The sequence below is a fragment of the Mus caroli genome, unplaced genomic scaffold (assembly GCF_978045245.1).
Source record: "Mus caroli unplaced genomic scaffold, Mus_caroli_1 scaffold_17, whole genome shotgun sequence".
Taxonomy (NCBI): domain Eukaryota; kingdom Metazoa; phylum Chordata; class Mammalia; order Rodentia; family Muridae; genus Mus; species Mus caroli.
Window position 1 is genome coordinate 53,144,867 of NW_028227272.1, and position 12,634 is coordinate 53,157,500.

The 12,634-nt window shown below is 37.6% G+C and overlaps 1 protein-coding gene across 7 annotated transcripts in view; it reads left to right on the top strand.

Moving 5' to 3' along the window:
* Senp7 (SUMO specific peptidase 7) overlaps positions 1–12,634 on the top strand; it is a 116,061-nt gene that overhangs the window by 87,276 nt on the left and 16,151 nt on the right. For all 7 annotated transcript variants that reach the window (XM_029470363.2, XM_029470364.2, XM_029470365.2 and 4 more), the window contains 5 exons: positions 388–421; positions 3,170–3,349; positions 9,169–9,431; positions 11,213–11,346; positions 12,629–12,634. The exon at positions 12,629–12,634 is cut by the window's right edge and continues 111 nt beyond it. In XM_029470363.2, coding sequence (XP_029326223.1) covers positions 388–421; positions 3,170–3,349; positions 9,169–9,431; positions 11,213–11,346; positions 12,629–12,634 — 617 coding nt within the window. The remainder of the gene's footprint in view (positions 1–387; positions 422–3,169; positions 3,350–9,168; positions 9,432–11,212; positions 11,347–12,628) is intronic.

The window sequence follows — 12,634 nt, forward strand, 5'->3', positions numbered from 1 at the left end:
ACTTGTACTGTTAAGGACTCTTAAACAACCATAAGATGAAGTCTTTACATTGAGATAGTTCTTTGCTTTTTTCTTTTTAGTATTTTTACTAAGTACTAAAAATTGAGTAATACTAGTCCGGTGGTGGTGGCATACTCCTTTAATCCCAGCACTTGGGAGGCAGAGGCAGGCGGATTTCTGAGTTCGAGGCCAGCCTGGTCTACAGAGTAAGTTCCAGGACAGCCAGGGCTATACAGAGAAACCCTGTCTCGAAAAACAAACCAAAACAAAAAACCAAAACAAAACAAATTGATCAATACTAAATACTTGAATACTAAGAAAATTGAATAGAAATATAGAAATGCATTTGGAGTAGTAACTCATATTTTGTTTCATATTTTTCTTTAGTTCACAAAGAAGTATATTAAAATCCCGTTTCAAGGTAAGCCACCTTCTACTAATAATGTTTCTTCATTGTGATTTTGAGGATAAAGCAATAGATTAGAAAATTTCTGAAATTATGTCACAAATTTTCCATCAATTTTTAGTATAGAAAATAAGTAAAGTGTAGACCATTTAATAACGTTTCATGTTAACAACTTTAGCAGTTCCAAAAAAACCTCAAAATGTTTTATAGTACCGAAAGAATATATTATTGTTTTAATGACTATAAATCAAGCATAAAGTACTCTTAATGACTCTTAGAATTAACAAAAATAAAAGCTTGACAGACAAATATTTTGCTACACATGAATATGATTAGGGTAAGAACTAAAGAGAAAAGTACACAAACATGTAGTATATATGTACAAAGACAGTTTTTATCCTCTACTGTGTAGTAGAATGGAAATCTACCCTCAGCTTAAAGAGGCACAGACTGTTTCTCATTCTTTCCAAACAAAATATTTCAGAATAATTAGTGATGGAAAATAAATGGCAGAGAATAATCTCTTTAGAGGGTGAATTATAAGAAGAACAAGGAAGAAATATGTGGGTGCATAACGTCAGATATGAACTCGGGTAAAGGAAGCATCGTTACAGCAATGGAATGTGTAATTGAAGCAGCTTCAGGTCCTCAGCTACTGCATGTGCAGAATTGAGAACCCTGATAGGGTAGCAAGTGTAACAGTTGGATTACCAGTTAAGTACAGAGAATACAATAATGTAATAGTCCTTGCTAGAGAACACTCATAAGTTTATGACCTAATCATTAATGTAGTGCTGTCCTTGTTCAGCTCATGTTTAGGTAGTCATATTGGTGAGACTTCACAAGTGTAGCTTCTGATGTCCTTAGGAGACACAGTGTCACAGCAAACTCCCTGACCTCTGGCTCTTTCAAATTTTCTGTTCCCTCTTCCACCATGGTCCCTGAGCCTTACGTCAGGTTTTGTGTTGTAGACGTTATCTGTTGGGATCCACATGTCTGTGTTTTGATCAATTGTGGGTTTTCTGTAATGGCTTTTGTCTGTTGCAAAGAGGAGTTTCCTTGATGAGGGTAGGAAATATACTTATCTGTGAGTATAAAGGCAAATATTTCAAATGTAGTTGGGGTTATGCTGGTTTAGTGATGTGGTGGTTGCAGGTTCTCCTCCAAGACCCATGACTTCCCTGGCTCTGGGTAGTTGGCTAGGTTTCTAGAGCCAAGCATGATTTCCCGCTTGGAGGCGGGCGGGTCTTAAGTCCCATGCGAGCTGTTGGTTACTGCCAAGGACAATGGCACTCCTTCACCCTTTGGATCATTGTGGCATGCTGCGGGTACTGTGGGTTGGCCTGTCGGTGGCTTCCCTCCTTTGGAAGCCGGCACAGTGCTTTTTTGGTACCGTGAAAGCTAAGGCTCAGGGTAGAGGCCTTGGGGTCAGTTCAGGTCTGGGGCATTTGGGTGCTGGGTCTGAAGTGTATGGTGTCTTCAGCAGTATAGACTTAACCTTCCACCTCTCAGGGGCAGCCAAGGTCACTATCCTGTAATGTTTAAGGAGCCCTTTGGATGACCCTGATCAAGAGCTCTAAAGAGGGTTTCTCATCTCTGCCGTTGGAGATTTTGCTAGATGGTCTTTGGTTCTTTGAGGAGTATTGTCAGCTCAGATGGGAAAATTTCCTTAAACTCTATATGTATAATTATACATAGACTTACTGTGTATTATAGATAGTTTTAGGTTGGTGGTTAATAATATGACTTTTTCAGCTGTCCTGTTACTTTGTCCTTTCCCTCCCGTGCTTATCTCCCTCTCCTCCCTCACTAGAAACCCTCCCCCATTTTCCCTTTTACTAATACTCCTCCCTGGGTCCCTCTACAGTGGTCCCTTTTTTACTCTCCTGCTTCTACAGTTACAGGCTAATCTCCTGACATCTGAAGATTTGAGGCTTGGAGCAGCCAGTGAGAGACAATGTGCAGCCTTTGTCTTTCTTCAAAGTCTGAGCCTGGGTTACCTCACTCAGTAACGATCTTTCCTAACGCCATCCGTTTACCTGCAAAGCTTATACTTTTATTAATTTTTAACAGCTAAATACTCTTCTGCAGAGTATATGTACCACACTTGCATTATTCATTCGTTGGCTGTAGGACATTTATGTTGTTTTTATTCCCTAGCAGTTTTGAATAGAGCAGCAGAGAACATGACTGGGCAAGTATCTGTGGAGGATGTCAAGTCCTTTGACCATATGAACATTTCCCTTCCCTTCCCTTCCTTCAACCACTTACATGACCCTGCTTGCCTTTTTTTTTTTTTTCGAAACAGGGTTTTTCTGTGTAGCCCTGGCTGTCCTGGAACTCACTCTGTAGACCAGGCTGGCCTCAAACTCAGAAATCTGCCTGCCTCTGCCTCCCAAGTGCTGGGATTAAAGACGCCCAGCTCTGCTTGCCCTTTTTTAACATGGCCTTTTCCTTTATATATATCAATACAACTAAACAGTCCCTGTAATGTTACTTGTATTTGTGTGTCTTCAGGGCTGGCCATTTGGTATTGAATGCCCAGTCGGTGTGTTCTTCCCACTCTCATCATTCCTTAGGAGACAATTTAATTAGGTTTGCTCTTTGACAGTTTCACACATCTTCCTCCCCACACTGCTTTGGGCATGGTGTTTCATCACGGCAACAGAGATCCATACTAAGACATACAGTGTATCAAGAAGGTATCAGAGATGGTGTATCCCTAAACAGATTACTTTACATTGTTTGCTTTACTTATTTCAGTGTCCATGAATGAGATTTCCCTGACAGTGGACACCGCACGTTTAAAGAGGTTTGGGTTATGGGAAAGCAAGGATGAGGACCACAGCAAGAGGAGCCACGCTATCCTTTTCCTCTGGCTTTCCTCAGACTACCTTCAAGACATTCAGACCCAGCTAGAAAACCCCATGCTAAGCCAGCAATGTGAGTATAAAGATCATTCCGAAATTTCAGGAGAATCCCCAAAGTTAGATGTGAAGTAATTTTTATAAAATAGTTTAATAGGCTATCTTTATTTCATTGGATTGAAATTAATTGTATTGCATTAAAATAATGTTTTCTAGTAACATTAGGTAAATCATTTTAAATATTCATGTGATTTTGCCTGGTAATTTTATTCAGTTATGGAAAATTGTCACTTAAAATGAAAAGATACCCTAAAAGTCTTAAGTATTTATGTACACTTAAAAACTATATTTTAGTCAGTTATGTCTGGTAATACTCCTTTTTTTTTTGAATGTGGAAAGCATTTTTTATTGTCCTGAGTTAATTGTCATCTCCAGGACTTACTGTCCCTATCAGCTAACCTAGGCCTAGTCCTGGAAGCTTCCAGTCTGCATACAATCTAATCCAGGACTAGAGTGTTCCAGCCTGTGAGGCTTACTACTGGATAAGCTCACTCCCTTCTAGTTCTTGCTGAACTCTGGCTGGCTGGTTCAACTCAGCTGTTCTGGCTCAAACTCCTCTCCAGGCTGATTTATTCAATCTGGCTTTTTCTCTCAGCCTCTGAGTTGCTCTGCTTGACCTCAAACTAACTCTGCAGTCTTTTCTAATGTGACTCCTTTTCATTCCCTGCTTTGTTCAGTCTTTACTTGTGTCTAGCTTGTTCTCTTCAATCTGTCTCTATAAAACTCTCCCAGCAAAGCTGCCTCCTCCTCCCTCTCTATGCTGCTCTACTCTCCCTCTCAACTCTCTTGCACTGCTGGTCTCCACGAAATCTCCTGTATCCTGCACTGAACTCTCTTCCTTCTGTACTGTATGTCTCTCCCTTAAGTAGCTTCCCTCTCCTCCTCTTTTTCTGAGAGTTGGGCAGATCCCGTTCTGTCATTCTGATACTTAACTTATTGTGCCACTCAATTAGACATCCCTTTCAAACATGGGTGCTTCCTTCTACAAACTAACTTTACCTTCATTGTTTGGGATTAAAGATGTGTGCTAAGGGTGTGCCTGTATTCCAGCCAGAGGGATTAAAGGTGTGTGCTAAGGGCTGACACCGTAACTAGAAACAGGTTCAAATATTCTGTAACAAGTATGTGAAACAATTGTTTTGTTATGACATTTTCATTTTTAATATACTGTTTGCACTTGTACCTCATTTCCCATTCTTCCTTTCCTCTCCTTCTGGGCCCCACCCCTCCAGGTTGTCCAGTTCTGCTTTCATGTCATGTCTACATGGCAAGCACATCATTGATGTAGGAAAGTTACTGATTTTCATATGTTGGAATCTTTATGCTGCTCATTTGATGAGAATGCCGTGTGTGCATGCATGCGTGCCTGCACCTGTGTGTCTATATGCCTGTTTGTGCAGGTGTCCATGGAAGCCAGCAGGGTGTGTCAGGTGGTTGTGAGCTACTGGACAGAAAGTGTTCTTAACTGATGAGCTATGTCTCTAGCTCTGTTAATTATTTTTTAATGGTCTAAAAGTGAATCTGATGCCCCTGGGCTTTTCTTTGTTGGGATATTTCTTCAACCTTGTTGCTTGTGTTAGATCTATATATGTACATATTACATATATAATATCATATATTACATATATTATATTTTCTTGAATTACACACACACACACACACACACACACACACACACACACAGTCAGTTCTCTTCTACCCTGTGGGTCCTGGGAATAAAACTTAGGTCCCCAGTTTTGGTGGCTGCCTTCTTTCTTGACCCATGGTAGCATCCCACTAGTATTAGTCTTTACTCTGTCTAAGCACCAAGTCTTCCTTGATTTTTTGTATTGTACATTTACTGTATATTTAATCAAGGTTGTCCTGATCTTATTTCTTATTTCTTTTTTTTTTTTTTTTTTTTTTGGTAGTGTAAGTTTTAATTCCAACTCTTTGGAGGCAAAGGCAGGAACTATGTAACCTCTCGGCCAGCCAAGCATACACAGTAAGATCCTATCTACAAACAAAAAAGGAACAAAACACTTATTAGAACGCATACACTAAAAAGCACAAAATATAAAATCTATACAAACGCCAGAAACATTCCATTTTTCACATAAATGTAAGGAAATAGCAAAGGGATTAATATTTTTTAAGATATGTAAGAGCGAGAAAGCACTTTTAAGCAGCTTACAGTTTCACTTTCAAATGAAGCACATTTACCAACAAATACATTTTATTACAAATGTATCTCAGTTCAATGACTCCAACAGCTCTACAGTAAAGTAGAAAAAGCACTGCCTCACTTCATTAAACAATACCCACTGAACTGGAATTAATTAATCAAGCTTACATCACCTCAGTGCAGATGTTTCTTTATATGGATGTGGTTGCATTGTTAGAGACAGTGTCTTGTTAGATTCAGCAGTTCAAGAACCAGGAAATATAGGCAGGCAAAATCATGACATTATTCACCAAATCTTCTATCAGAAATATAAAAAAACAATAATGCAAACTAAAGATCTCATGTAAGAATCAAACAATGATAAAAATGCTCATAATTTTACTGTACTCCAGGTTATTTCCAGAAATATTCTGTGCAAATAAATTTGCTCTGTCTCCACATTTATTATTCCTACAAGATTAGACTACATGATACTTCAGACTTTTTGAAAAAAACATGTTTCTCCTATTTGCTTTGTGCCCAAAAATTTTAAAAAAGACTTATTTTATTTATATGTATATGCATCACATGTGTTCTATACCTACAGAGGCCAGAAGAGATCTTATTTCTTTTTTTTTTCTCCTCAGGTGGTATTTATATAATTATACAGATATAATACACACATGTACATACACGCATATCAAAAAATAGTTTAAGGAGTGAGATAGGGAACATGAGAATGGTGGAATGAGAAGGGAAACGTTGTTATATTTACCTTCTAACAATGTCAATCAGATAGCTGCTATATGATTAAAAAGTTAATTGGTAATAGTTTTTTATCATCTGATTTTTAAATTCATATTTACTTAACAGAAGGTAAGGTACAAAATCTCTGTACCATAGACTCTGTATCTAAATGACACAGCTAGCCAAGGCTGGCCCTTTCAGGGAAACTTCTGTTGAATATTTTTTTTTTTTGTATGTCTTTCTATTTTTTTTTAATTAGGTATTTTCCTCGTTTACATTTTCAATGCTATCCCAAAAGTCCCCCATACCCACCCCCCCCAATCCCCTACCCACCCACTCCCCCTTTTTGACCCTGGGGTTCCCTTGTACTGGGGCATATAAAGTTTGCAAGTCCAATGGGCTTCTCTTTGCAGTGATGGCCGACTAGGCCATCTTTTGATACATATGCAGCTAGAGACAAGAGCTCCGGGGTACTGGTTAGTTCATATTGTTGTTCCACCTATAGGGTTGCAGTTCCCTTTAGCTCCTTGGGTAATTTCTCTAGCTCCTCCATTGGGGACTGTGTGATCCATCCAATAGCTGACTGTGATCATCCACTTCTGTGTTTGCTAGGCCCCGGCATAGTCTCACAAGAGACAGCTATATCTGGGTCCTTTCAGCAAAATCTTGCTAGTGTATGCAATGGTGTCAGCGTTTGGAAGCTGATTATGGGATGGATCCCTGCATATGGCAATCACAAGATGGTCCATCCTTTTGTCACAGCTCCAAATTTTGTCTCTGTAACTCCTTCCATGGGTGTTTTGTTCCCATTTCTAAGAAGGGGCAAAGTGTCCACACTTTGGTCTTCGTTCTTCTTGAATTTCATGCGTTTAGCAAATTGTATCTTATATCTTGGGTATCCTAAGTTTCTGGGCTAATATCCACTTATCAGTGAGTACATATTGTGCGAGTTCCTTTGTGATTGTGTTACCTCACTCAGGATGATGCCCTCCAGGTCCATCCATTTGCCTAGGAATTTCATAAATTCATTTTTTTTTTTAATAGCTGAGTAGTACTCCATTGTGTAGATGTACCACATTTTCTGTATCCATTCCTCTGTTGAGGGGCATCTGGGTTCTTTCCAGCTTCTGGCTATTATAAATAAGGCTGCTATGAACATAGTGGAGCATGTGTCCTTCTTACCGGTTGGGACATCTTCTGGATATATGCCCAGGAGAGGTATTGCTGGATCCTCCGGTAGTACTATGACCAAGTTTCTGAGGAACCGCCAGACTGATTTCCAGAGTGGTTGTACAAGCTTGCAATCCCACCAACAATGGAGGAGTGTTCCTCTTTCTCCACATCCTTGCCAGCATCTGCTGTCACCTGAATTTTTGATCTTAGCCATTCTGACTGGAGTGAAATGGAATCTCAGGGTTGTTTTGAGTTGCATTTCCCTGATGATTAGGGATGTTGAACATTTTTTCAGGTGCTTCTCAGCCATTCAGTATTCCTCAGGTGAGAATTCTTTGTTCAGCTCTGAGCCCCATTTTTTAATGGGGTTATTTGATTTTCTGGAGTCCACCTTCTTGAGTTCTTTATATATATTGGATATTAGTACCCTATTTCTTTTTATCTACTGAGTTTTGGTTTGGCTTGTTCTTGTTTCCCAAGGCTTTGAAGTACACCATTGACTTACTTGCGAGTTCTCTGATTTTTTAATTTGATGTAAGAACTCATCGCTATAAACTCTTCCCCTGACAGCCTTTGTTCTATCCCAGTGATTCTGACGAGTTGTGCTTTCATTTCATTTGATTCTAGGAATTTTAGATTTTCATTCCTGCCTAATTTCTTCAATGACCCAGTGGTTGGTCTCTCAAGAGTATTTAGTCTTCAAGTATTTTAGTTTTTTTCTTGCTATGGATTAGATTCATCTTATGATCTGAATTGATACAAAAATTGTTTTGTTTCTTTTGTATTTGTTACATCTTACTTTATGGGCTAATGCGTGACTTTAGAGAAAGTTATATTATCCTGGGTTACTTTTTTAAAGATTTTTTTCCTGCTCGTTATTTCATTATAAACAGTGACACAATAGTCAGGTTAAGTAAAATATAGATATCTTTATATTCTGTTTTCTTAGTTTCTGATAAATAAATTTAGCTTATGTGCAAATGAGACTTCTAAGACTTGAGTTCAGTGCTTTTCTGTGAGGTCCGATAACACACACATGGCTATATATATATATATATATATATATATCTTGAAAAATCCAACTCTGTTTATTTTTCAAGTCTCACTGGCATCTGATTTAGGATTAGGTAAATACAATTAGTAATATTTGTTCTAACGTCTTTGATCTCTTCCTATCCTCTACTTTTTAAATATATGCAACATGTTGTAGTGAGTTATACCCCTAAATTAACCATTTTCTGTTCTAATTATATACAATAGGGAAATTCATAATTAGATAACAAGAAATTATAAAATTGTAAAGAGCCATTCACAATCACATGGGTAGGTTGATAGTTTTTTTTGTTTGTTTGTTTTTGTGACCATTATTGAAATGGTTGGGTAAAAAAGGAAAGGGGTGGTTAATCAGAATGCTTTTTAAATTTGTAGGTGGATCCATCATGGAGGCTAGAGTAGCATAGATAATGACATAAGTATCATTCATTCGTTTATACACTCATTAGCAAATACTAGCACTTTTTAGCTGCTAGGTACAGCAGATAGACGTAGGTACTGTTTGAAAATTTCAGTCCAGTGAGGTAGAATAGGAGCCTAAAAATTGTGATTTTGGGTTCTTGATTACTAGCTGTTAAATTTTGGAATTTAAACTTGTCTGTTATTACCTAACATACAAAATATTGGTTGGGTTTTATATAAAACTCTTACTGTTATTCACTGTTAGATTAATTATAATTGCCTGTAAAATAAAAATTGGTTTCTTTTTTCTTTTATAGCAAAAGCCAATGAATTTATTTTCCTTGAGTTAAACAGTTCCATTTCACAAAGAGAAGAATTGAAATTGAAAGATATTATGATGGAAATCAGTACAAAAAATGGAAATTTACACCTGTCTTGTCCATTGCCCTGGGTCCAGGCACTTCCTTTGTTTCAGGATCTCTCTCCACAAGAAATCTCTTTTCTTCACTATTACTATGCTTCAGCTTCCGCTCTCCCCGCTGCTGCTGGGGCAGACATGAAGAAGAAGTCAGTGTCTCAGGTTAGTATATTATTAACATCATTAGCATAATGGTAGAGAGGAAAAAGCTTTGGTTAAAAGCATACAAGAACCAACATAAAGCAGCTGGAAAGTTTCCTTAACAAAATCAATAGTGGTGGGACGAAATTGTAACCAAAGGACATCATAAACGTCCTGGGTCTGTACTGATACAGATGGGGGTGACAACTTGAATGAAGTAATAAGTGGGGGACAGTTCTTAGAGTAGAATTCAGTAACTGTAAAAAATAAATAAAATACAAAGTTACAACTGAAATACTGTACTTAAGATTGTTGCTGGCCAAAGTCTTGAGTGCATTCTGAATTTAATGGTTGAAAACTCTGGAGAGCTACCATACGTGTATAGCCTCAAGCCCCTTTCCCCAAACATTCACTGAATTAGAAAATGACAGTAGTGCTCTGTAGTGAAGGGTCCTGGCAGGTGGCCCCGTAAACATGTGAGCATAGTTGTTAGCACCGTCTGCAGTAAGGCACACCTCACATTGAGCAGGGCAAACATGCTGTAATCTTCTCAGTGATGTGTAATCCAGCTCTTATGTCAAGAGAAGGAGGCAGACCCACTGGGGACTAATGGCTAAAAGAAGTGGCCATTATTATCTTACTACTAAGGCTCTGAAGGACAAGACAAGGCTAGCAAAGGGTTTGGGAGGGAAAGGTAGTGAGAGCAGACCGAAGTCCTCAGCTACTATGCTAATAGTCAGATTTTACTGATTTCTGATATGAAGATTAAGAGAATATAGACAGGATTTTCTTTTTTCAACATTCTGTAAGTCTAACATTATGTCAAGGAATAGTAATTAGAAGTGTTATATCTAGCCAGGTGTGGTGGCGCACGCCTTTAATCCCAGCACTAGGGAGGCAGAGGCAGGCGGATTTCTGAGTTCGAGGCCAGCCTGGTCTACAGAGTGAGTTCCAGGACAGCCAGGGCTATACAGAGAAACCCTGTCTCGAAAAAAAACCAAAAAAAAAAAAAAAAGTGTTATATCTAGGAGACTTTTAGAGGGCTTACTGGGTAACGTGCTTGTTGTGCAAGTTTCTGGAACCCACAGAAGCTGGAAGGAGAGAACCAACTTCCACGCACATGTGTGGCACATGCATGCCCATACACACACATCATAAACGCCCATATATGTACAATGTTAATGGTAGATCAAATAAAATAAGTTTTGCCTTTTTATAGATTGATAATCTACCTATAGCTTCTATAGTTGTCATTCATGTCTAGAAGGAAAAGTGTTTCTTCCCAAGTGGCTGTGGCACACATGCAGTACATATGTACAGACATATACTCTGAGGCTCTGTGGCGGTAAGGCCTATACATAGTGTTAGATGAATCAGAAAATATTACTATATTGCATACACAACTTCATATATCATCATTTAATAATGGGATGCCAATTTATGATGTGAACTCAGTCTCTTTTAATATAAAATTTAGTTTGTCATAGGATTATTATTATTACCTGTTTTAATTATTTTGAGACACAAAGTTGATTTCTTCTTTAATTTTGGAACTCATGTCTGGAAGTAGGACTATAGGTTAAACTTTAGCCATTATATCGTATGTGAAATCTTTTGATCAAAAGTATTTTTATTTGATTATATATGCATAGGAAATTTAAAAGTGTAGTTGTTACTTTTTGATATAATTTTATTTTAGTTGCAGTTTTTTCAGTTACAAATGTAGATTTTTACCTCATGTGTTTTTCAAAATTGATATTTGTTTTCATGTACTTACAAGAGTCTTTTTTTTTTTTCCCCAGCCCTCAAATTCAGACACCATCAAGCCTACTTACACCTTCCTACATAAACAAAGTAGTGGTTGCTACTCGCTCTCTATTACTTCAAGTCCAGAGGAGGAATGGCAGGAAGTCAGGAACACGGGACCCGTTCAGAAGTATGAGCTGTGTCCATATTAGTAGCTTTACTAGTGCTGCTGCTCCTGCTTTCAAGTAGTTTCCCTGTTGGGAAGTTTTGAGTTTTACTATTATGTTCCTGGCGAGTGGTGGAAGTAGTATTGTCGATGAGTGACATGCAAATTATCATGAAAATAATAGGTGTCATTTCATTTAATTTTGTGTCTGCATGAGAAAAAGTGACTCACCACAATTTGGAAACATTCAAGAGCTTATTGAAAATCCTGGAGTAGCAATGTATGTTTTTAGAAATTGTACATCTTATATGTGAAAATATAATAAGGAAATAAATTTGCTTATTAAAGTATTTTTCAGCTTAGGTACTTCGGTGTTTATTTAAGTTCTCTTTTTAAAGGTGCTTCTTGGTAGATCATCTTTCATATGTTTTCGGTTGGTAAGGCAGAATATTGGAGATTACTTTTATTGCTTTGAGTAATTTTTTTCTCCCCTTTTAAGCAGTGGAAAGCCCAGGAAAAAGCAATAACTAGTTACATAGAAACTATCAAATTACATTTAAAGATTCAGTTTTCTTGTCTAAGTGCTTTGGTGCCGAGATGACATCAATTGTGGATGACACTGGGCTTTGTGACATTTTTCTGGTACAGTTATAGTTTTATTAAATTACTGCACTTGCCCCTCAAATGATGCCCTGCTGATTGTGAGATTGTAGCCTGTAGTCCACTCATGGTTGTGTCTCTAACCTCTAAGAGGATGTGCCAGGAGAGTGTTTTGAGCTGCCATTTGTCACCACCACCCTTTGGTTGTGGATCTGATGGTTTCCTGTCACGTATGTTCTGTCACATATACACTGAAAGCACGTATTTAGGGGAAAGCTGCCTTGTTACTTGTTTATTGTCCAGCTCCTGGCCTCCAGAAAGACTTGAGTGCTGGCCTTTCTGAATGCTAAAAAAGTTCATTTGAGATTCAAATTTAGAAGTGTAAATTGGAGCATCGGGAAATCTTTGCTTTATGATAGCACTTATTGAAAGTTAAAAATTACACAAAAGATTTGTATAATGTAGGAAATTTTGAATTGTAGAGATTTATTAAAACATAGGAAAGTATAATCTGTTATGTCTTAGCAGATACTTTACTGTATAGAGTTTAGCTATAGAATATTACCACCTACTAGCTATTTTATATGAGAAATCTAATTAATAATATATTAATATAACTTATATAAAACTTTGCATATTCCATATAAATACATGTTTATATATAATTTAATAATTTATATTTTAACTTTATTTTTATTTTTTAAAGGTTGAT